Genomic DNA, 24,535 nt, shown 5'->3' on the forward strand with positions numbered 1-24,535 from the left:
CAGATGCAATGTTTGCTCTGAGGATGTTGATGGAGAAGTATAGAGAAGGCCAGAAGGAGTTGCATTGCGTCTTTGTGGACCTGGAGAAAGCATATGACAGGGTGCCACGAGAGGAGCTGTGGTATTGTAGGAGGAAGTCGGGAGTGGCAGAGAAGTACGTAAGAGTTGTACAGGATATGTACGAGAGAAGTGTGACGGTGGTGAGGTCTGCGGTAGGAGTGACAGATGGATTCAAGTCGGAGGTGAGATTACATCAGGGATCGGCTCTGAGCCCTTTCTTATTTGCAATGGTGATGGACAGGTTGACAGACGAGATTAGACAGGAGTCCCCTTGGACTGTGATGTTTGCTGATGACATTGTGATCTGTAGCGATAGTAGGGAGCAGGTTGAGGAGACCCTGGAGAGGTGGAGATATGCTCTAGAGAGGAACAAGACAGAATACATGTGTGTAAATGAGAGGGAGGTCAGTGGAATGGTGAAAATGCAGAGAGTAGAGTTGGCGAAGGTGGATGAGTTTAAATACTTGGGATCAACAGTACAGAGTAACAGGGATTGTGAAAGAGAGGTGAAAAAGAGAGTGCAGGCAGGGTGGAATGGGTGGAGAAGAGTGTCAGGAGTAATTTGTGACAGACGGGTATCAGCAAGAGTGAAAGGGAAGGTCTACAGGACGGTAGTGAGACCAGCTATGTTATATGGGATGGAGACGGTGGCACTGACCAGAAAGCAGGAGACAGAGCTGGAGGTAGCAGAGTTAAAGACGCTAAGATTTGCACTGGGTGTGACAAGGATGGATAGGATTAGAAATTAGTACATTAGAGGGTCAGCTCAAGTTGGATGGTTGGGAGACAAAGTCAGAGAGATGCGAGATTGCTTAGGTTTGGACATGTACAGAGGAGGGATGCTGGGTATATTGGGAGAAGGATGCTAAGGATAGAGCTGCCAGGGAAGATTGAAAAGAGGAGGCCTAAGTGAAGGTTTATGGATGTGGTGAGAGAGGACATCCAGGTGATGGGTGTAACAGAACAAGATGCAGAGGACCGGAAGATATGGAAGAAGATGATCCGCTGTGGCAACCCCTAACGGGAGTAGCCGAAAAAAGAAGAAGAAAATAATTATATTTTATCTGAAACTCTTTCTGGGGTAGTTGTGTCTGGTGCTCTGTGGCACCCCTAGTGGTCACAAAATCATACCATGTTATTTCAAAATATGCATGCTTAAATTTATTATAAATGAAGTAAATTTTAATCTACATTTAGATCTTTGCTTCCCATGGTTATGCACCATAAAACAATAATGAATTGTAAAGTAATTGTGACAGACACAAAACACAAAGTATTTTTATATGTAAATGTTATATGGTTCATTATTTACTGTGAGTAGATTGTAGTTGTTAATATGTGTAAGAATTCTGAATCTGCACTGCACTGTGATGAACACTATACACTAAAACAATTAATTCTGTTAGGATGATAGGTTACCATGAAATATCCCATTGTTCTTTAGGAATTTTATTTAATTAATACATGGAGTATTTTACAAGTTAGAGTTGAAAGCACAGAATGTATCCTCTAGTTAAATAGAAGTACTAAGGATGAGGAAAGCTTGGGATATGTACAGGCCCTTGCAGCTGTTCGAAAAGGTTTCAGAAAGATTGACTGCACTGTCTGCTGCACTGTTTAGATTGGGGTTGGGCTTGGATGATGAGACAGTATAGTATAGTAGTAAACTACAATTCAAAATACTGTGGTTGACGTGATTGAAGCCCAGACATAGGCTTTAGCTCTATGTGGAATGGGCAGAAATTGACCCGAATGTCTCTTCTTTAAAACAGGCTGTGGTATGGAGAGCAGCAGGTAGCAATGCAGGGCACAAGAAGCACAGCTCATTCATTACAAGCTATTACACTAGATGGGGTGGTGAGTTTTTAAATTGTATATAGTATATTCAGTATTTATGAGGTGTGACCTTTGATGAAATGGTCAGGGTTTTTTTTGTTGTTTGGGCAGATGTCACTAACATGTAATGAGTTGTGGTAAACTTGTACTCGGGCATTTTGATATTGGAACAGATATTATGCTTGCATATTCACATTTCTATGGCATTTCCTAAAACCATGTGAGTACAGTTCGAGTTGCTCATTTTCTTACACTGTAGATTGTAGTATGTGCTCTTGATCCATTCATTCCTTAAACCAAATAATGATCAAAAAGTATCAAAACAAGGAGGTTCTTATTAGAAAAGAAGCATAACAGACCAGGGAGAACATAAACCACAGCAAAGATGGGACAATAACAAAGGACCTAATGCCTACAATATCCTGCCTATACAGATGATAAACCCATATTGCTGCATGGGCTGGCTGGTCTTCTTGTCCAGAAATATTTCACACCACACTCCCTGCTCACCCTTTGTTATATCCAACATCAAGCACCTGCTTTACACCATGGTCACTCTTACTCCACTTGTTGAGCTCTTGCGAAATGATCACCTTTCTCCTCACAGCTCAATAGACCCCTACCTGAATGACCCAGGAATCACTTCCAAGAACTCTGATGATAACTAAAAGACCTGACCACCAGAGACAGGAGCTCAGATAAGATTTCTCCCCAATAACTTACAGGAGACCAAACACACGGCTCTCTAAAAAGCCTAATATTGTTCAGAAATACCCACTGCTTTTCATAATGTCTGTTTAGTAGTGGCTTAGGTGGATATACAGTAGACTTACTGGCCATTTGCCTTTCTTTAAAAAGTATTTATGGCATTTAAATAAGTAAATTATTTAGTAGTGTTGTACACATTACACTTGATTATAGAGCTTACAATATAAAAGGCATTTATGAAAAACCCTGTTATAGAAGTTGCTGGTAAATATTAAAATCCATTAGTCTTCAGATAAAGTAATATTCAGGATAATTGAGGGCTCAAGCATGTCCCAAAAATAACTAGTAATTTCATTGTAGGGAGAAATGTAATGATTGACTTCATGAGGTAAAAATACATAATAAAGAATAAGAGTTGCATCAAATATTTGAAATAATAAAATATGTGCTTCAGTTTAAATGTTTAAAGTCTAAATATTCCCAAGTGTCATGGAAATTTGTCATTTGTCACCCTCTAATAGAGATCCATAGAGGACTAGATCCCTAGAAAAGGATCAAAAATAACATCATACTCATTATTGCTGAGGTTGAAATAGTATAAAATGGTACCCCCACATGCTTATTTTTGAAATTTGACAATTTTACCCTTCTGTGTATGGCTCTTACAGGGCTAGGATCACCAGTAAAGAATCAAATATCAAAAATATGATCATATTTGTGATCGGTCAGTGGGTCACAGGGGTCTACTGGAGCCAATCCCAGCCAGCACAGGGCACAAGGCAGGAACAATCCCCAGGCAGGGTGCCAACCCACTGCAGGGCATACACACACACCCACACAACAATTTAGGATCACCAATGCACCTAACCTGCATGTCTTTGGATTGTGGGAGGAAACCCACGCAGACACGAGGAGAACATGCAGACTTCACACAAGGAGACCCGGGAAGTGAACCCTCCTTACTGCAAGGCAGCAGCACTACCCACTGCACCACCGTGCTGCCCTATTTGTGATAAACAACCTCAAAATAGCATAAAAAGACACTGCATCTAGTTATATAACCAACCTCCATTTTTTCAAAGTTTTGTAAGAAAGGGTTATTTTTGACCCCTCTTATCCCTTTAAGGGGTAAACCCATGGAATCACTTGATGTGCCATGTACACCTTAAAGACCTTCTGATCAATTTTGTTGAAGACACCTACTCTTTACCATAAGGGTGTCAAATTTTGCACAAAATAAGGTCTAAACATTGCCTAAAAATGAGGGTTTTAAAGGTCCAGAGAGCCAAAAATAGGGAAAAAAAACCCAAATTTTGACATCTTAAATAGCTAGATATCAAGATCAAGTTGAACAGATTATTATGTGTGGAGGATTTCTAGTACTAGTGAGTCAGGAGGTGTTGGACAAAAAAATAATATCTAAGTGTACATAAGGAATACTTATAAACTCAACAAATGGACAGTCCTTCAGAAAAATGTATGTACAGCAGATCCAACCCCTTCGTATGAATCAAGTGTATTTTACAAGTGGTTTAGAAAGCAAACCACCATTGTGAATCATAGTGTACTTAGCAGTGTGTGATATACAATATTTGACACATTTACAACACAGCATTTACTGGGTACATAATTTCCACATATTTAAATTGTTAACTTTTTTGAAAACTATACAAAAAACTATGAATTACAGACACCTCAAACCAAATGCAATACATTTGTAATTTTAAAGTTTGATAATCATATAAATCTGGCAGGAAGAATTAAACTTGAATTAAAAGTTATGCAAATTAACTTCAACCACCTTAATTGCAATTATAGTCATGTTTTTTCTAATTTTTTCTAGGTTCAGTAATGTGTCATATGTACATTTTCTTTGCCAATTTTATGCATTTTTTGTATTTCTACTGGTTCAAGTGTATTGCTGAGATTTGCTCAAAGTTCCACAAAATATGTGAAGGCCAACCTGTCACATCATGACTATACAGGTATGTCTACATTGTATTAGACTGCGGCTACTCAATGTTTGAGCATTTTTTTCTTCTCTTTTTTATAAACAGTGCACAGTGTTCCAGAGACTGATAACCTTTGATAAGCCTACAGAGCACTATCAATATTTATATTAACAATTCATATACATGCATTTTTGTATCATGAAATATAAAAGGTTATAGACTATTGAATGGTTTTAAATGGGTGTCTTCTAAACATTTAACCATTAATTACCTACCTAGTGGGGGCATGCTTTAAGGTTTGCCTTTCTTTTTAGCGTGTAAAATATATTTTAAGAAATTCCAAATGTTTATCCCATTGTAGAAAGCTAAATGAAACTAAGCTGAGTTGCACATATCAAGTATTTGTGGTAAACCTGAAGTTGAATTGAGTCTCATTATGAGGAAAATACACTGATTATTGAAAGTTTTCAAAAAAGAGAATAATACAAGAGGATGGAAGATTAGGATCATGGAAGGGTTGAAATAATATTTCAGAAGTGGCAAGACAGTGTCACTAAAAGAAAGATCCCAAGAGCTATTGTCCACCATATTAAGAAGAAATTAAAAAAATACAGGGTACTTGGATTATAAAAAGTAAATTAACATGATATTGTATACATTTGTCATACACTTTGGTATGTTTCTATTTGGTAGAGAGGGAATAGGACAAAAGAATCCTTATTAAGTCCATCTCTGTTTTTATTCTAATTAACCTATAACTGATTATATGTTCTTGCTCACCCATGTATTTTCCTGACTGTTAGTGTAATGAAGTGTTAAAGGGTGTCACTGCTGGTGGGAATGTTAGTCCATTGAAATGATTGTATCCATCTTTTGCTATAAGACTGAATGATACTGTATTCTCACTATAGTTACAGAAACACATGGATTGTAGGAAAGAGTTTTTGTCTTGATCACTCTGGCCTTGAGTTTGCAATTATGTGACCTCTGGTGGTTTTCAATAATTAGCAGTAAGACATCTGCAAGATGTGGCAAAGAAAAATCATCAAACAATTCTTATGAGGCAAGTAGAAACTTTCAGGTGAGATTTTAATACTGGCTCAAAAACCCTGACTTTTTGTGTAGATAGACAGATAGATAGAACATTATTTGTTCCTGAGGGAAATGTGTCTTTTTACAGAAGCTCTTAAATCAATCAATCAATAAATGCACACACACACACACATTTTGGTCTGAACAAAGAGGAAAACTGGAAAGAAAGAAAACTTCCGACTTGGCAGTCACATCCACAGTGAGGCATTATGCAGATGTATTGCTGTTGATATAAAGGAGCCTCAGTAGCATTTCTTGACACACTTCTGCTGAATAATTTGTTGGCTGAACGTCTCAGTGTCGGTGTGTGTGAGAAAGGATGTGTAGGATTGTTTATAAAGGTACTCAGTTTGGTTTTAACTCTCTCCTTTGCTATGACTTCCAGGGGGTCCAAAGTGTGTCCCATAACTGAGCCTGCCCTTTTAATTAGTTTGTTGATTCAGTAGGCCTTTCTTGAAGCGATGTTACCATACCAGCACACCGCAGCATAGCAAATCTCACTGGCCAGCACAAGATTGTACAACATGTGAAGGAAGTCACTTCCCACATTAAAGGAATGTGTTCTTATAAGGGAAAAGGGCATGCTCTTCCCTTTCATATATAGTCACTTTGTGTTCCAAGACCAGTCCAACCTGTCATTAACGTGGATCCCCAAGTGCTTGTAGTAGTAGACCACCTCTACATCCACTCCTTGAACAGTGACCAGACATAGAAGCACTTTGGTACAGAAAAAGTCAATAACCAGTTCCTTGGTTTTGCTGATGTTAAGATGCAGACAATTCTCTTTGCACCAAGGAACAAAATTCTCCATCTGTCTAATTCCTTTAATCAATAAATCTCATAATTTCAGAATCATCTGAGAATTTCTGCAAGTGACATGACCTGGTATTATATTTATAGTCTCAGGTGTACAGAGTGAAGAGAGAAGTAGACAGGACTGTTCCTTGTGGTGCGCCAGTGTTGCTTGCATCCATATTAGAAGCACAGTCCTTGAGTCTCACATACTGCAGTCTGCCTGACAGATAGTCCATTATCCAGGACACCATATTAAAGACACTGGAGAAATTTAAAAAACATTATCCTCACAGTGCTACCAGCTTTGTCTGGGTGACAATTATACTTATGGAACTGGTAGATAATTGCATCCTCCTCTACAATCTTTGTCCTACAGGCAAACTGCAATTGGTCTAGGGGGTCTACCACAAGATGACTCATGTAGTCTAGAACCAGTTTCACAAGGATCTTCATGATGGGAGATGTAAGTGCCACTGGTCTGTAGTCATTAGGTGAAAAGGCACTTGCCTTCTTTGAAACATGCATGATGTTTTCAACAGCAGCGGCGCTTCAAGAAGCTTTAGGGACAAACTGAACATGTGACAGAGGACACTGTATTTACATTGTGACTACAATGAAGTGCATACAATGCGTATACCATTTATTTCGTAAAATGTTATTTGATTGACTAATTGTATGTAGCATGTTAGAACAGTGGGTAGAACTGCTATCTCACAAAGCAGGGGTCCCAGAGATCAGTCCCTTATGTTATGTATAAAAATTACATGTTCGCCTTTTGTTTGAAGGGGTTTCCAAAAAAGAAAAATCTATGGTTTACTCTTATAGTTCAAACACATGCAGTTAGGTCAACTGCTTTCCCTAAATCGCCTCTACCTGTGTGTAATACACTGGTGTTGCTGGCAATTAGTCTTAATGGAAATTTTGAAACAAGTGCCATCAGAAAGCATTTTGTGAAGCATTTAAAAAGTCTACATTACCCTAGTTAGAGTATGTGTAAGAGGGTGTGTGTGTGTGAGTGGTTTGTGATGGACAGGTGTATTATATCTTTGGCTACAGGAGCCCTTTAAGCTATCTGGTCTTATTTATTATAGATTTGTTTAGTGAATCTTTAATTAAGTCAACAAGTACTTAAACTTCCTACAACCAGCATTTATTAATCCTGAGTAAAATCTGAAAATAATCCTGCAGAGAAAATTATTTTTTGTGATCAAATTTTTAGTGAACCAAACACCCACCCTGAAATGGACAATTATCCATCCATCCATTATCCAACCCGCTATATCCTAACTACAGGGTCACGGGGGTCTGCTGGAGCCAATCCCAGCCAACACAGGGCGCAAGGCAGGAAACAAACCCTGGGCAGGGCGCGCACACACAGGACAATTTAGGATCACCAATGCACCTAACCTGCATGTCTTTGGACTGTGGGAGGAAACCGGAGCACCCAGAGGAAACCCACTCACAGGGGGAACATGCAAATTCCACACAGGAAGGACCCGGGAAGTGAACCCGGGTCTCCTAACTCCGAGGCAGCAGTGCTACCCACTGCACCACCGTGCCGCCCATGGACAATTATGATATATTTTAAAAGAGTTATATACAAGAGAAGCCCAAAATGTAGGCATGTGAAAAGAGGTCAAAAAGAGAAAAATACCAGGACCTCCACAAGACAACGATCACTCGACTACAAGCTAAAAAGCTAAGAAGAAAGGACAATAAAAGTTAGGAGATCACCAAGTCAGTGACCACAAGCCATCCATCTCCTAACCATTTATATAATGGACAGACACTTTCTGATGTTGATGACCCAAAATTCATAAAGCAGACAGCCCAAGAAAGACTAGGTGATAGAAAAAGTTTCAGAAATTAGAAGAAAAAGAGTCAGTTAGGTCAGTCTTTGCTGAGATATTGTTCTGTCTTGGTAGAGGGAAATTGGGCCTGGCCTAAAGGGTACAAAAGAAGGCAGAAGACCAGAAAACTACTGTGGAGGAAGGGAAAGCTCAAAATTGGGAAGGCAATCAAAATGGCACAAAACAAAATCACTAAGCAATTGCAAAGGTTAAATTATAAGCAATAATTCATAATTACCAAGACATAAGTATCTGAGCTTTCAAGTATGGTCTGATTTTGTTGTCCAAATACGACGATATACAGTAGTAAAGTATACAGAGCCAGTTTCAATACTGTCATGTTTCTAGCAGCAGGAAATGGCATCCTGACAACAGCACCACATAATGGTGATGCCCACAAGATAACATAAGAAAACAAAAACAAAATACTAAAATATAATGAAAACAAAAATGATTTTATTACAGTTATATTGTGGAAAAGAGAATCTGATGTTCAAAAACTGCAAAAAATGTCTTTAATAATTGTGAAAAAATCGTTTTTAATTCAACATTATCGTAACAGATAGGTCTTTTAGTCTCTTATTGTGTTTCTACCCAAACCCCAGTTCCCCTCATCAGTTTTCAGAATTTATTTGGAAAAATAATGATTCTGCCTTGCATTTTTCAACAGTAATATCCTTCATCCAAGACATTACATTAAACAAAGATTAAATGATATGTAATGACCATTAACTTTGTTTAGAGACTTCCAAGCATACATTATAAGAAACATGCTGAAAAGAAAGATTTTTAAAATTGTATGTATAAGATTCTTTTTTGAACACATTATCTATATTTTTACTATTTTGCATTTGGTATTACTGAATGGTTTGGGATTAAAGGGTGTAAAAGGCGCTATATAGCGCCCGACCCGGCACAGACCACGCAGAGGCAACGTGTACAAAACACACAGGCTTTTATTTTTCTTCAGCTGTGTGACACGTCTTCCCCGTGCCACACAGCCCAAACACAGTCTCACAAGCACAAAGCACACAAAACTCACTTCTCCACCTTCTCTTCCACCACTCCTGCGCAAGCGTAGTCCTCCTCCTCCCAACCCTGGCTCTCTGAGTGGTGGTGGCTGGGGCCTTTTATAGCCCACCCGGAAGCATTCCAGGTGATTAACCACCTGGTCCTAATTGAACTTCCGGGTGGGGCTGAAAACTCGTCCAGCCAGGCTGTGGGAAGCAGGCAGCTCCCCCTAGCGGCCATGCTGGGCCCCAACCAAGCTGTGGAGGACTCCATCTCCCATGGAGCCCTGCGGGCGGTTGGGGAATCATCGTCGGCCAGGAGGCTGCCACCAAGCGTCCCGGGGGAGGTATTGGACTGCCCATGGCGACTCCCCCGGAACAGAAGCAGCAGGGGCGTCCCTGCCGGGCATGGGACCCGGCTGTCCGTCACACTTCCCCACCCTCAGATGAGGCTTGTGGGGCTCATCGGCCTGCCCAGAGGGCCGGTCCTCTCAGGACAGGAGTCGGCATCCTTGGCTTCATGGCTGCGCCCTGTAAAAACATAATGAACAGGTCTGGGGGTGCTGCCCCGACGTCCCTGCCACTCGGACGTCCTCCTTGGACAACCCCTCCAGACATGACCAGCGTGACCACAGGAATAACACAACCGACCCCCTCCAGCTCGACCCTTGCGGGAACGGAAGCAGGCAGGAAACTCCTGCCCCTTTGCCCACTCCGGGGAGGGCTTGTGAGGTGTTCGCCCCTCCGCAGTGTAGCCCTCCCGTACTGTCGCACTGACGGGCTTACGCTGCACCTTGTCAGGAGTCCCCGACCTCTTTGTCCGGGTCCTCCTCTTCCTCTGGGGTGCAGTGACGGTCTGGGTCCCCTTATGGGAAGAAGGGAGACCCTGTGCCGCCTGCACCCCTTTAGACGACCGCGAGACCGGTGCAGGCAGAGGGGACGGGGTTGTTTGGCAGCCAACATCCACCAGCTGCCTCTCCACACGTTCCTCTGCCACCGTATCGGTCCACACGGCGGCGTCTTGTGTAGTGGGCGGGCGACCTGGCAAGCAGTACTGATCATATCCGCGCCGTTGCGCTCCGCCCCTTTCCTCTACGGCCCAGGCTTCACCTCCTGAACGCTGTGTCCTGCAGGCAGGAGGTTGACGCCCCCCGTCTCTCCAGCCATTTAACAACGGCCGCCATCGGGGCGCCGATCTTCCTGTCCAAGTCCTCCTTCGTCTCCTGCAGGACCTGAAAAACCTTAACTAAGGACTGCAGAGGAAGGAGAACATGTTTCAACTCCTCTACAGCCCAAGAAAAGTTAATGCGTTGGTCGGCGCTGGACTTGAAGTCCCCTTGTTTCCTCCCACCGACCGCGAGCCAACAAGACCCTGCGGACCCTCCGCAGGTCCGTTTGGGAGTCCGAGAGGCTCGGGGAGAAGGTCCGTCACCCCCGCCTGCGAACTGTCCTCGGCGGGCGGCTGACACACTCCCCTTTACCTGTTTCGGAGAGGAGCTCCTGCTCCTCTAGCTGAGTCACCGCATCGGGAAACTCCTCCGGGTTCTCCTCCTCCGGCTGACTGGCCGGCCCAAAGGGAAGACACAGCCCAGCCTAGCTCTCCCGTCGCTCTCTGCGCCGTCACGCCACGAACAGAGGCCATCTGCCCACCAACAGGTGGTTCGTCCCTCGGGGTCCAGGAGGTAGGCTGACGCAAACGCGGAAAACCCTTCCCGTGGCCCTTCCCTCTTGAGCCCGTCACCTACCTCCGGTTGTGACCCGTGGAGCGGGCCGGCATGCCGGCGTCTGGAGGCTGGCTTCTGTGTCCGCCCGGCTTTCTTTTTCCCCATGGCGCGGTGCCTGTAGGTGGTTTTTTGCGGCCTCAGTTGCGCTGTGCTGTGCTGTGCTGCGCTGGCTGGCTTGCTTGCAGCTGCGAGCGCGTTCTCTCAGCGCTGTGCTGCGCGTGTCCGCCGGCAAGTCGTGCAGGCGCGTGCCTCGCGCCGCGGCCGGTGGCGCGCTCGTCGGGGCGTGCCCTGCTGCAGTCAAAGGCGCTCTCAGCGCTGTACTCACAATAGAGCACGCTCTCTGCCTCGGGAGCGCTTCGGCACTGCGATGCGGTGTGCGCTCCTGCGCTGAGCTACGTGCCCCAGGTGTTGTGCCGGGCCGTTACACACAATTTTTATGCAGGTCCGGTCCAAATGGACGGCCGGAATCCTGCCGGCTGCGCCAGATGTAAAAGGCGCTATATAGCGCCCGACCCGGCACAGACCACGCAGAGGCAAGCGTGTACAAAACACACAGGCTTTTATTTTCTTCAGCTGTGTGACACGCGTCTTCCCGTGCCACACAGCCCAAACACAGTCTCACAAGCACAAAGCACACAAAACTCACTTCTCCACCTTCTCTTCCACCACTCCTGCAAGCGTAGTCCTCCTCCTCCCAACCCTGGCTCTCTGAGTGGTGGTGGCTGGGGCCTTTTATAGCCCACCCGGAAGCATTCCAGGTGATTAACCACCTGGTCCTAATTGAACTTCCGGGTGGGGCTGAAAACTCGTCCAGCCAGGCTGTGGGAAGCAGGCAGCTCCCCCTAGCGGCCATGCTGGGCCCCAACCAAGCTGTGGAGGACTCCATCTCCCATGGAGCCCTGCGGCGGTTGGGGAATCATCGTCGGCCAGGAGGCTGCCACCAAGCGCCCGGGGAGGTATTGGACTGCCCATGGCGACTCCCCCGGAACAGAAGCAGCAGGGGCGTCCCTGCCGGGCATGGGACCCGGCTGTCCGTCACAAGGGTTTGATCAGATAATTCAGTGCTTAGTACTACTGTCTCACATCTCCAGTCACCTAGATTTGGCTGTATGTATAAAGCCTGCATACTCTGTCCATGTTTGCTTTGCTTTACTTTGGGTTTTACGGTCTCCTCCAGCATCGCATCTAGTAGGAGTAGGTGTGAGCGTATGAATACACATACTGTATCCTTCATTGGGTTTTGGGTTTTATATGAGTGGATTAAATTTACTTTTTAAAAGATGCTTGTGGTCACATCATCTACCAATATTAAAGTGAAATCTGACAGACTATGCCAGAGCTACAGTATGCATTGCTCTTTTAGCAACCTGCCTGGTAAATGGTAACCAAGTGTGTAATTTGATTGCATGCTCCTATTCTCAGTACTGTATGTGTTTAACTAATATATTTGAGTGTTATATAGTGCAATAATTACAAACATAAATTTATTATCAGTGTTTCAAGCCTTGGAAACAGAAGAGGAACTAATAATGCATCCTACATTACTTTGTAAAGTACAGTACAGTCTTCTTCTTTTTATTTTGGCTGCTCCCATTAGGGGTTGCCACAGTGGATCATCTTTTTCCATATCTTCCTGTCTTCTTCATCTTGTTCTGTTACACCCATCACCTGCATGTCCTCTCTCACCATATCCATAAATCTTCTCTTAGGCCTTCCTCTTCCTCTTTCCTGGCAGCTCTATCTTTAACATCTTTTTCCCAATATACTCAGCATCTCTCCTCTGCACATGTCCAAACCAATGTAATCTCACCTCTCTGACTTTGTCTCCCAACCGTCTAACCTGAGTCGACCCTCTAATGTACTCATTTCTAAACTTGTCCATCCTCATCACACCCAATGCAAATCTTAGCATCTTTACCTCTGCCACCTCCAGATCTGTCTCCTGCTTTCTAGTCAGTGCCACCATCTCCAACCCATATAACAAAGCTGGTCTCGCTACTGTCCTGTAGATCTTCCCTTTCACTCATGCTGATACCTGTCTGTCACAAATTACTCCCAACACTCTTCTGCACCCATTCCACCCTGCACTCTCTTTTTCACCTCTCTTCCAAAATCCCCATTACTCTGTACTGTTGATTCCAAGTATTTAAACTCATCCACCTTCGCCACCTCTACTCCCTGCATCCTAACCATTCCACTGACCTTCCTCTCATTCACAAACACATATTCTGTCTTGTTCCTACAGACCTTTCCTCTCTAGAGCTTATCTCCACCTCTCCAGGGTTTCCTCAACTTGCTCCCTACTTTTGCTACAGATCACAATGTCATCAGCAAACATCATAGTCCAAGGGGACTCCTGTCCAATCTCCTCTATCAACCTGTCCATCACCATTGCTCAGATATAATCCCATCTGCATGTTGAATGTATCCATCACTCCTACTGCAGACCTCACCACTGCCACACTTCCTTTGCACATATCCTGTACAACTTTTACATACTTCTCTGCCACTCCCGACTTTCTCATACAATACCACAACTCCTCTTGGTGCACCCTGTCACATGCTTTCTCCAGGTCCACAAAGACACAATGTATCTCCTTCTAGCCTTCTCTATACTTCTCCATCAACACCTTTAGAGCAAACATTGCATCTGTTGTGCTCTTTCTTGGCTGCTCACTAATTATCACTTCCTTCCTGAAGCTAGCTTCCAGTACTCTTTCCCATAACTTCATGCTGTGGCTCATCAATTTTATACCCCTGTAGTTCTTACAGTCTTGCACATCCCCCTTATTCTTAAATACGGTCACCAGTACACTTCTTCTCCACTCCTCAGGTATCCTCTCACTTTCCAAGATTCCATTAAAGAATCTGGTTAAAAACTCCACTGCCAGCTCTCCTAAACGCACCCATGCTTCCACAGGTATGTCATCTAGACCAACGGCCTTTCCATTTTTCATCCTCTTCATAGCTGTCCTTACTTCCTCCTTGCTAATCCGTTGCACTTCCTGATTCACTATCTCCATATCATCCAACTCTCTCTCTCTCTCATTCAGTACACTTTTTATCTTCTCAAAACACCCTTCTCGTTTGTGTGTATGTTTCCATCTTTATCCTTTATGACCTTAACCTGCTGCACATCTTTCTTAGCTCGGTCCCTCTGTCTAGCCAATTGGTACAGGTCCTTTTCTCCCTCCTTAGTGTCCAACCTCTCATACAACTCATCATACGCCTTTTCTTTAGTCTGCGCCACCTCTCTCTTCATCTTGTGCCTCATCTCCTTGTACTGCATCTGACTATTCCACTTCTTCTTCGTCATCCTCTTCCTCTGTATACTCTCCTGTACTTCCCCATTCCACCATCAGGTTTCCTTTTCCTCATTCGTCTGTCCAGATGTTACACCAAGCACCTTTCTAGCTGTCACCCTTTCTACTTCTGCTGTAGTTGCCAGCTGTCTGGTAACTCTTCATTGCCACCCAGTGCCTGTCTTACCTCCTCCCTAAACTCAACCTTGCAGTCTTCCTTTTTCCACTTCTACCATTTGATCCTTGGCTCTGCCCTCACTCTCCTCATCTTCTGGATCTCCAATGTCATTCTACAGACCACCATCCTGTGCTTTCTAACTACACTTTCCATTGCCACCACTTTGCAGTCTTTAACCTCCTTCAGATTGATTCTTCTGCATAGGATATAATCTACCTGTGTGCATCTTCCTCCACTCTTGTACATCATCCTATGTTCCTCTGTCTTCTCAAAATGAGTATTCACCACAGCCACGCCCATCCTTTTTTTGCAAAATCCACTATCATCTAACATTCTTCATTCCTCTCATTGACTTCATACCTACCCATCACCTCCTCATCTCCTCTGTTCCCTTCACTAACATGTCCATTGCAATTCGCTCCAATCACCACTTTCTGTCCCTTGGGCACACTGTCCATCACTTCATCCAACTCACACCAGAAATCTTCTTTCACATCCATCACACACTTTGTAAAGTACAGTATTAACTGCTATTTCTTGGTACAGAATGAAGCATGTTTCACTTTTACCCAGGAAAAAGTGATTACATTTAGGGATGCTTTAAAAGGTTTTGAATATTCTTGAATTCTCAAAGTTTGAGACTAGGAGATCCTTTAACCTAATTAGAAATGTACCTATCCTTAATTCTGAACAAGCACCTTATCTTGTGCTACTGTATATTTTTATGCTAGTCATTGGCCTTAATTGAACACATTATAGTAAAGTTTAGGAATAATACTCGATTTGTGTTCTATAGTTTTTTGAATGTAACTTGAAATGTATTAACATTGTAGCTTATATATCGCCTGAAGAGTAAGACAGATGTGTTAGCAGAGCCACCTAAATTTTTTTCCTGTCTTTAATTTATGTCTTACAGTACAGTAGATTTGTGTTTGCACTTACCTTTTAGTAGGCTGCATTTTCAAGGTGTGTGTTCTTGCTTGAAAATTTTCATTTGATTTGATTTTTTTTTTACCTACAGTGTTCTTTAAAAAGTGGCACAGTGTTTGTTGCTGATACCAAAATAAAAAACTTCTTGTAAACTGACAACACACTTGTCTTCTTGTGTTGTATTTAGTAACATCTGAATTAGCAACAGTAAATAATAAGCTCTGTATGTACAGTGTATACCATCCATTTCTAGTACAAGCCAACAGGAGACTTGCTCAGTCTGGTGGCAAAATACTAGTGGTAACAAACCATTCTGTAGTTAATATTTTGTTAGAAATTAACTTTATCTTCAAATTTTACCTACAATTAATATGAATAATATGTTAACTCTAAAAAATAAAATATACAAATATGGTAAAGAAATGCTTTTTTCAACTATTGAACCTTCATCATGGGTATGCTTAAAGACTAAGTATACAGGTGACAGAAGGGGTCTATAAGATGGTTGTCTCTAGCTGTTCTCTTTTTTAATTATTTTCTTCTTGCCCACACCTCTCTTAAGTTGCTTTTTTATCATTTTCATCTTTCAGCATTAAAACAACTATGTACTTTTCCTAATGTAGACCTTCTGTTGCTTTTTGTATAATTAATAAACACGCCAGGAACATAAGTTTGGTATTATAGTACAGGGTTTCAAACAGGGATGCATGTACCAGAGAGTATGTGAAAATATTTATTTGAATCACAATAGTACAGCGCACTTAATAACTTTAAGAAATGTGACAGCACTTTGGTAGCTTAGTGGACAATGTATTTAATATATTCTTCCTTTTAATGGTACTGTAGAGTGGCAATGTGTAGCATCATGGTTTAACATGCAAGTTAGAATTTAACTGTAATCTATGCAGATGACAATACTACTATTACTATCTTGTGGCTCACACTGCTGGAATAGTCACTTGATGGGTACTGTTTCATGCAACAAGACGAACAGAAAAACAGATGGATGGATGAATGGGTGGCTAGGTGCTTATATCTTCTTCTTCTTTCGGCTGCTCCCGTTAGGGGTTGCCACAGCGGATCATCTTCTTCCATATCTTTCTGTCTTCTGCATCTTGTTCTGTTACACCCATCACCTGCATGTCCTCACTCACCACAACCTTCTCTTAGGCCTTCCTCTTTTCCTCTTCCCTGGCAACTCTATCCTTAGCATTCTTTTCCCAATATACCCACCATCTCTCCTCTGCACATGTCCAAACCAACGCAATCTCGCCTCTCTGACTTTGTCTCCCAACCGTCAAACTTGAGCTGACCTTATAATGTACTAATTTCTAATCCTATCCATCCTCATCACTCACAGTGCAAATCTTAGCATCTTTAACTCTGCCACCACCAGCTCTGTCTCCTGCTTTCCGGTCAGTGCCACCGTCTCCAACCCATATAATATAGCTGGTCTCACTACCATCCTGAAGACCTTCCCTTTCACTCTTGCTGATACCCGTTTGTCACAAATTTCTCCACCCATTCCACCCTGCCTGCACTCTCTTTTTCACCTCTCTTCCACAATCCCCATTACTCTGTAATGTTGATCCCAAGTATTTAAATTCATCCACCTTCGCCAACTCTACTCCCTGCATCCTCACCATTCCACTGACCTCCCTCTCATTTATACACATGTATTCTGTCTTGTTCCTACTGACCTTCATTCCTCTCCTCTCTAGAGCATATCTCCACCACTCCACGGTCTCCTCAACCTGGTCCCTACTATCGCTACAGATCACAATGTCATCAGCAAATATCATAGTCCACGGGGACTCCTGTCTAATCTTGTCTGTCAACCTGTCCATTACCATTACAAATAAGAATGGGCTCAGAGCTGATCCTTGATGTAATCCCACCTCCAACTTGAATGCATCCGTCACTCCTACCGCAGACCTCACCACTGTCACACTTCCCCCGTACATATCCTGTACAACTCTTACATACTTCTCTGCCACTCCCGACTTCCTCATACAATACCACAACTCCTCTCGAGGCACCCTGTCATATGCTTTCTCCAGGTCCACAAAGACGCAATACAACTCCTTCTGGCCTTCTGTAAATTTCTCCATCAACTTCCTCAAAGCAAACTTTGCATCTGTGGTGCTTTTTCTTGGCAAGAATCCATACTGCTGCTCACTAATCATCACCTCACTTCTTAACCTAGCTTCCACTACTGTTTCCCATAACTTAATGCAGTGGCTCGTCAATTTTATTCCCCTGTATTTACTGCAGTCCTGCATATCTCCCTTATTCTTAAATATCGGCACCAGTACACCTTCTCCACACTTCAAGCATCCTCTCACTTTCCAAGATTCCATTAAACAATCTGGTTAGAAACTCCATTGCCATCTCTCCTAGACACCTCCATGTTTCCATAGGTATTTCATCTGGACCAATGGCCTTTCCATTTTTTCTCCTCTTCATAGCTGTCCTTACTTCCTTCTTGCTAATCCATTGCACTTCCTGATTCACTATCTCCACATCATCCAACCTCTTCTCTCTCTTATTCTCTTCATTCATCAGCCTCTCAAACTACTCTTTCCATCTGCTCAACACACTCTCCTCGCTTGTGAATATGTTTCCATTTTTATTCTGTATCACCCTAACCTGCTGCACATCTTTCCCAGCTCAGTCCCTCTGTCTAGCCAATTGGCACAGGTCCTTTTCTCCCTCCTTAGTGTCCAACCTCTCATGCAACTCATCATACGCCTTTTCTTTAGCCTTCGCCACCTCTCTCTTCACCTTATGCCTTATCTCCTTGTACTTGTGTTCACTTTCTGCATCTCTCTGACTATCCCACTTCTTCTTTGCCATCCTCTTCCTCTGTATACTCTCCTTTTCCTCCTTCCTCTTTCCAGATGTCACACCAAGCACCTTTCTTGCTGTTACCTGTTAACTCCTCACTGCCACCCAGTGCCTGTCTCACCTCCTCCCTAAACTCAACCTTGCAGTCTTCCTTTTTCAATTTCCACCATTTCATCCTTGGCTCTGCCCTCACTTTCTTCCTCTTCTTGATCTCCAACGTCATCCTACAGACTACCATCCTATGCTGCTTAACTACACTTTCCCTTGCCAACACTTTGCCGCCTTTAATCTCCTTCAGATCAACTCTTCTGCACAGGATGTAATCTACCTGTGTGCATCTTCCTCCACTCTTGTACGTAACCTTATGTTCCTCCTTCTTCTTAAAATACATGTTCACCACAGCCATGTCCATCCTTTTGGCAAAATCCACTATCCTCTGACCTTCTTTATTCCTCTCTTTGACATCATACCTACCCATCACCTCCTTGTCTCCACTGTTCCCTTCCCCAACATGCCCATTGAAATCTGCTCCAATCACCACTTTCTGTCCCTTGGGTACAATGTTCATCACTTTATCCAACTCACTCCAAAAATCTTCTTTCTCACCCATTGCACACCCAACTTACGGTGCATATGCACTAAAAATATTCATTATCACACCTCCAATTTCCATCTTCATAATCGTTACTCTGCCTGACACTCTTTTCACCTCCAAAATACTCTTGACATACTGTTCCTTCACAATAACTCCTACCCCATTTCTCCTGCCATCCACACCATTATAGAACAATCTGAATCCACCTCCGATCCACCTGACCTTACTTCCGTTCCATTTAGTCTCTTGCACGCACAATATATCAACCTTCCTTCTCTCCATCATATCTGCTAACTCTCTCCCCTTACCCGTCATACCGCCAACATTCAAAGTTCTTACCCTCAGTTCCACTCTCTTTACTTTTCTTCCTCTTCTCCCACCTCCGGACACATTTCCCCCCTCTTCTTCTCCTTCAGCCAACAGTAGCCCAATTTCTGTCAGCACCCTGTTGGCTAACAGTACTGGTGGCAGTTGTTGTTAGTAAAATATTTAACAAATGAAGATGACAGTACATTCACTGAACAAATTATTAGAAACGCCTGCACACCTGCTACACCTGCTTAACCGTGCAATTATCCAGTCAGCCAATCAATAATATGGCAGAAGTGCAATGGAAAAGAATATGCACATGCATGTCAGGAGCCTCAGTTAATGATCACATTAAACACCAAAATGGAAAAATAATGTGATCTCAGTGTTTTCATCCTTGGCATGATTGTTGGCGCCAGACGGGTTGGTTTGAGTATTTCTGTAACTGCTGATCTCCTGGGATTTTCACACACAACATTCACTAGATTTTAATCAGAATGGTGTGAAAAACAGAAACATCCAGTGAGTGTTAGTTCTGCAAATGGAAATGCCTTGTTGTTTAGAAATGTCAGAGGAGTATGGCCAGAATGGTTTTAGCTGACAGAAAGGCTACAGTAACCCAGACAACCATTCTGTATAACTGTGGTGAGCAGAATGTACATCACATCAAACCATGAGATGGAAGAGCTACAACAGCAGAAGACCATGTCAGGTTTCACTCCTGTCAGCCAAGAACAAAAAGCCAAGATTGCAGTGGGCACTGGCTCACAAAAACTGGACAGTGAAGACTAGAAAAACTTAGCCTGGTCTGATGAATCTCAATTTCTACTGAGGCACACAGAACATATGGTTAGAATTTGGTGCCAACAGCATGAACCCATACACCTAGCCTACTTAGTGTCAACAGTCCAGGTTGACAGTGGTGGTATAATGGTGTGAGGAATGTTTTCTTGGCACACTTTGGGCCAGTTTATACGTATCAATCCTTAGTTAAATGCAATGGCTTATTTGAGTATTGTTGCTGACCATGTGCATCCCTTCATGGCTGCAATTTACCATCTTCTAATGGCTACTTCCAGCATGATGATGCTCCATTTCTCAAAGCAAAAGATTCCTCAAACTGTTTTCATGAACATGACAAAATGTTCAGAGTTCTTCAGGGGCCATCCCAGTTCATTGGATCTGAATCCAAAAAAACACCTTTGGGATATGTTAAAGTGGGTGATTCACAGCATGAATGTGCAGCTATCAGATCTGCTGAAAATGTGTAATACAATCATGTCAAAATGGAATGGAATCTCAAAGGAATATCTCTGGTTTCCAACATCTTGTAGAATGTATGCCATGAAGAACTGAGACTGTTTTGAGAGCAAAAGGAGGTCATACATAGCTTTAGAATAGTGCTCCTAATAATTTGCTCAGTGAGTGTAAATCTCAGTACAATACAAGAAGCCTTCAAATCAAGGCTAAAGACCCACCTCTTTAATACTGTGTTTTCAAGAACTGTCCATGAACCTGCATTCTAGATGTTGGTTGTTTGCATAATTATATTAGTGTTTCCCAAAAATGATTTTTGTTTCCCTTTGTAAAGAAGGTTTTAATTTGTATTCTGAGGATTTCGTCAGCTGGGCAATATTTGGAAATCTTGGTTGTGCCTTCTGAAGGTGTATGCTTTTAACAGCAGTCCATATTAAAGTCTTAAAACATTGACACTTAGAATTCTTAAGGGTATGAGCGAGAGAAGCTACGTTTTCATTTATGTATTAAGCGCTTGATACAATAGGCTAAAATGACGTGAAGATCTTCCATATAACATGATTCTCTGTACTAAATGACATTATTGCATCGTTAATATCTCCATTTTTCGTTTTCGCCAGTAAAAACACACATAGGTACAAGCAGCCAATTAATTGGTGTAAAAACGGAAAAAAATTCCACAGTCTTTTAAAATAATAAACACTGTTTTACACTAATTTCCAAATAGCTTAAACTGTTGATTTTTGATGGGCCTGACTCATTTCAATCTGGGACTCCCCGTGACTGCGCCGAAACAGACTGATGCCTCCTTCTGGGCTGGCGAGTACCTTTTGTCCAGTAAATGTGGTGTAAACTTCTGGGGAAAAGGGTATGAACGCTTTAAACTATTGCAAATTTAGTACAAAAGCACCCCCGTATAGTTGAGCAGATTGGATTTTTAAAATTAAAAATAATTATAAACCCTGCATGGTATATTGTGTTCCTTGCAACTCGATCACATCGTCTTCTATAATTGTGTTTTTTTTTTCTTTTAATATGAACGTAATGTTGCGACTCCAAAATAACTCCTATGAGATTAAGACATTAATAAGAAATACCGAAAGGGGCGTGTTTTTAATTACTATGACCAAATATGGCAATATAAAGTTATAAGAAGGTATAATAGCTGATCATACATATACAGTGTATACTGTATATATAAATATATAACACGACGTTATATAAACATTGTTATATATGCAATTTTATAATATTTCGCAAAACTCAATGATTTACTTCAATTGATGTACCTCAAACTGGCCTAAATCTAATGTCGACTGCATAAAAAAATAAATCACTGCAGATTTTCTCTCTTGAAGTGCGCAGCATAGTTTAAAAAAAAAGGAAACGAACTTGTTTAGGAAAATAATGCTAGAAAGAGACGTCCCATCCGCAGCTCCAAACCAGAAGCTCTTGGATTTTCCACACAGCCAGTTTGTACTGCTTTGGTACTAGCCCTAGCCGCGTCCCCGCTCATGAATTATTCATGAGAAAGTGAGGCCAAGGACGCCTTCAGAAAAGTTGAGTCCGCAAAAGTTTGTTTAGGTGGCAAAAGCCCCAGTTCAGGGAGTGAGAGACCAGAGATAGGAGACGATAGGGCCAGGTATCTACAGCAGCATCGCCCTCCCCAGATAAAACACGTTGGGACAGCAGAAGGGGGTCAGGAGGAAACTTTATCCAGTCTGGAAAACTGTAACAGAATACCGGAACAAACTTTTGGACTTTCTTTTGAAGACTAAAAATAAACAACTGGTCTTTTGGGAACTTATTCTAATAATTTTCTTCTGAACCTGTTTATGTATTTTTTATTTTATTTATTTATCGTTGCAAGCTATCCTTGTTGTTTTCTTTCGAAAAATCATTCATCATGAACACCAATTCTGTCCACCCTTTACCGGGACAGCAAGTCATCCTTGTCGCCCAGGACTTAAACACCGAACTGGAAGAGCTGTTCAATACGCTCGTAAACCCCAAGCCGAGCTCCTGGAGGAAGAAGGTTCTACCTGATTCATTTTTTAAAGAGCCCGATTCTGGCTCACACTCCCGGCAGTCCAGCTCAGATTCGGGAAGCCACCCACCGCAGCGTACGCCGCAGCATTTTCGATCTTACTCATCGCCAGCTTCACTGCAACCCGGAGCGGCAGGCAGCGCGACTCCTGGCCCAACTCAACACACGCATCTCCGGCATCAGTCATTTGACGTCGCCGATGAGCTGCCGCTGCCACCCGGATGGGAGATGGCATTTACATCCAACGGTCAAAGATACTTTTTAAAGTAAGTAATGGAGTAAATATTTTTTTTAGCTGATTGCATGTTTTGTTTACGCCAGTGTTTATCTAACATTTTTAAAGCCAGTGTGCACAAAGAAGGATAATGTACAGTTTCGCAATCGACATACTTTTTTTCAGGGTACAGATGGGGGTGGGGGTGATACACCCTGAGACAGTGTCAGGTATAATGTCTACTTACCTCTTATTATAAGTGTCATCGGAGGTTTCATTTTTATACAATCATGCCAGTAATAAAACAGGCGTTTTTTTAAGTGTACTCCGTTTAAATCGGCCTAGCGAAATCCTAGTTCTTTCCATAGTTATGGGTTAGTTTAACTAGGCGCGGAGAGTTAGTCGCCCACGTTCCCTTGGATTGCCGCGGCTGACCTTTGCGCTTGCGCAGTTCTCTCGTTTGAGCGTCATTAGGTCATTGCGCTGTTTTAGAACTTTCTGCATTCAGAAACTTTACGATACAGTGGTAATATAGCGTAAGTATTGTGATTTGAGTACAGTATTCGTTTTTCCCAACAAAAATTTGGTTAAAGCTAACTTTTATTTCGACCCTACGTAGAAAATAAACAAAATAAACAAAACTTTACAACGCTACAATTTACAGGTTATTAAAAAAGTGAACATACAGGCGACTGCTGGGAGAACTTAGTGTAGGTGGATAGATTTGCTGTTATGTATTAAACCGCAATGTCGTATGTGAAATTGCGAACCTATATGTATGAGGAAGGGTGTTTACATTTCTATTGACATTTTGAAGCGGACTTTTCATGAGTTGGGAGCGCGCAATTGTCCGTTAACTCCCCTTATTTGCCATTATGTTCATGTGAATTTGCTGTTGATGCCATTTTTCTGGACAGTTCTCAACTTTTATTGATTGATTGATTGATAAAAATTAACGTTTAAAGAAGTAACTTTGCAGCTTAAATGTGGTGGCAGCATCAGCGAAATAATGAGTAAAGAAAAATAAAAGCTTACCAAGTATGCAATAGACTACAAAATGATTCGTCCTCCAGCAGGAAAATAACCCCTAACGTGTAGTCAAAGTCACTCAGGTTTGGACTGAGAAAAAAACAGTTTTCAAGAGACCAAGTCAATAACCACTTACTGTCATATTTTAATCAATGACTTATATCATTTACTTGAAATATTGTTTTGGGAGAAAGGGTACATGTTTTATAGACACTGCATTTTTGGATAAGTGAAGGTGCTATATGGATTAAAGACTGAGTGCCATGCACAACACTGCTTGCAAATTTATCAGAAAATTGGCATATCACATATATTTAAAATTTAAACATGTATATTTCAAGATCAATATGTAGTTTTGATCCATCTATATTATTGAGCCTTTAATAAGAAACTCCAAATAAAAACCAAGTAAGATTTTAAAGTTGACTTATAGGAGTGAATTAAATTCATAAGAATTGCAAACACAAGTTCACAATAAATTGGAAACTGGGAAAGCCACGTAACACCCTGGAAACCATCAGAATTAAGAATGATAAGTAAAATATATTTAGAAGTCAATAAAAACAATAATTAATGTACCCCACTGTGAGGTGTTTGCATTGTAGGCACAGTAGAGTTGACTCTTAAATAAAACAAGGAATGCGGTCTTCATATTTAACCTGTGACTCCTCCATAGTAATACAAAAATGCAAAGCTTTGCAGACTATACTATATTATCAAGTATGAATATAACTAGAAACGCATGCTTTGATGAATCTTGCTTTGAAAAATATTAATAACTGAATAACACATAGAAATGT

At 42.1% G+C, this 24,535-nt stretch overlaps 1 protein-coding gene across 1 annotated transcript in view; it reads left to right on the forward strand.

Moving 5' to 3' along the window:
* The first annotated feature begins 21,975 nt into the window (after positions 1–21,975).
* Positions 21,976–24,535, forward strand: part of wwtr1 (WW domain containing transcription regulator 1) — a 106,516-nt gene continuing 103,956 nt past the window's right edge. The window contains exon 1 of the mRNA XM_039758116.1: positions 21,976–22,758. Coding sequence (XP_039614050.1) covers positions 22,352–22,758 — 407 coding nt within the window. The 5' untranslated portion in view covers positions 21,976–22,351. The remainder of the gene's footprint in view (positions 22,759–24,535) is intronic.

This window comes from Polypterus senegalus, chromosome 1 (genome assembly GCF_016835505.1).
Source record: "Polypterus senegalus isolate Bchr_013 chromosome 1, ASM1683550v1, whole genome shotgun sequence".
NCBI lineage: Eukaryota > Metazoa > Chordata > Cladistia > Polypteriformes > Polypteridae > Polypterus > Polypterus senegalus.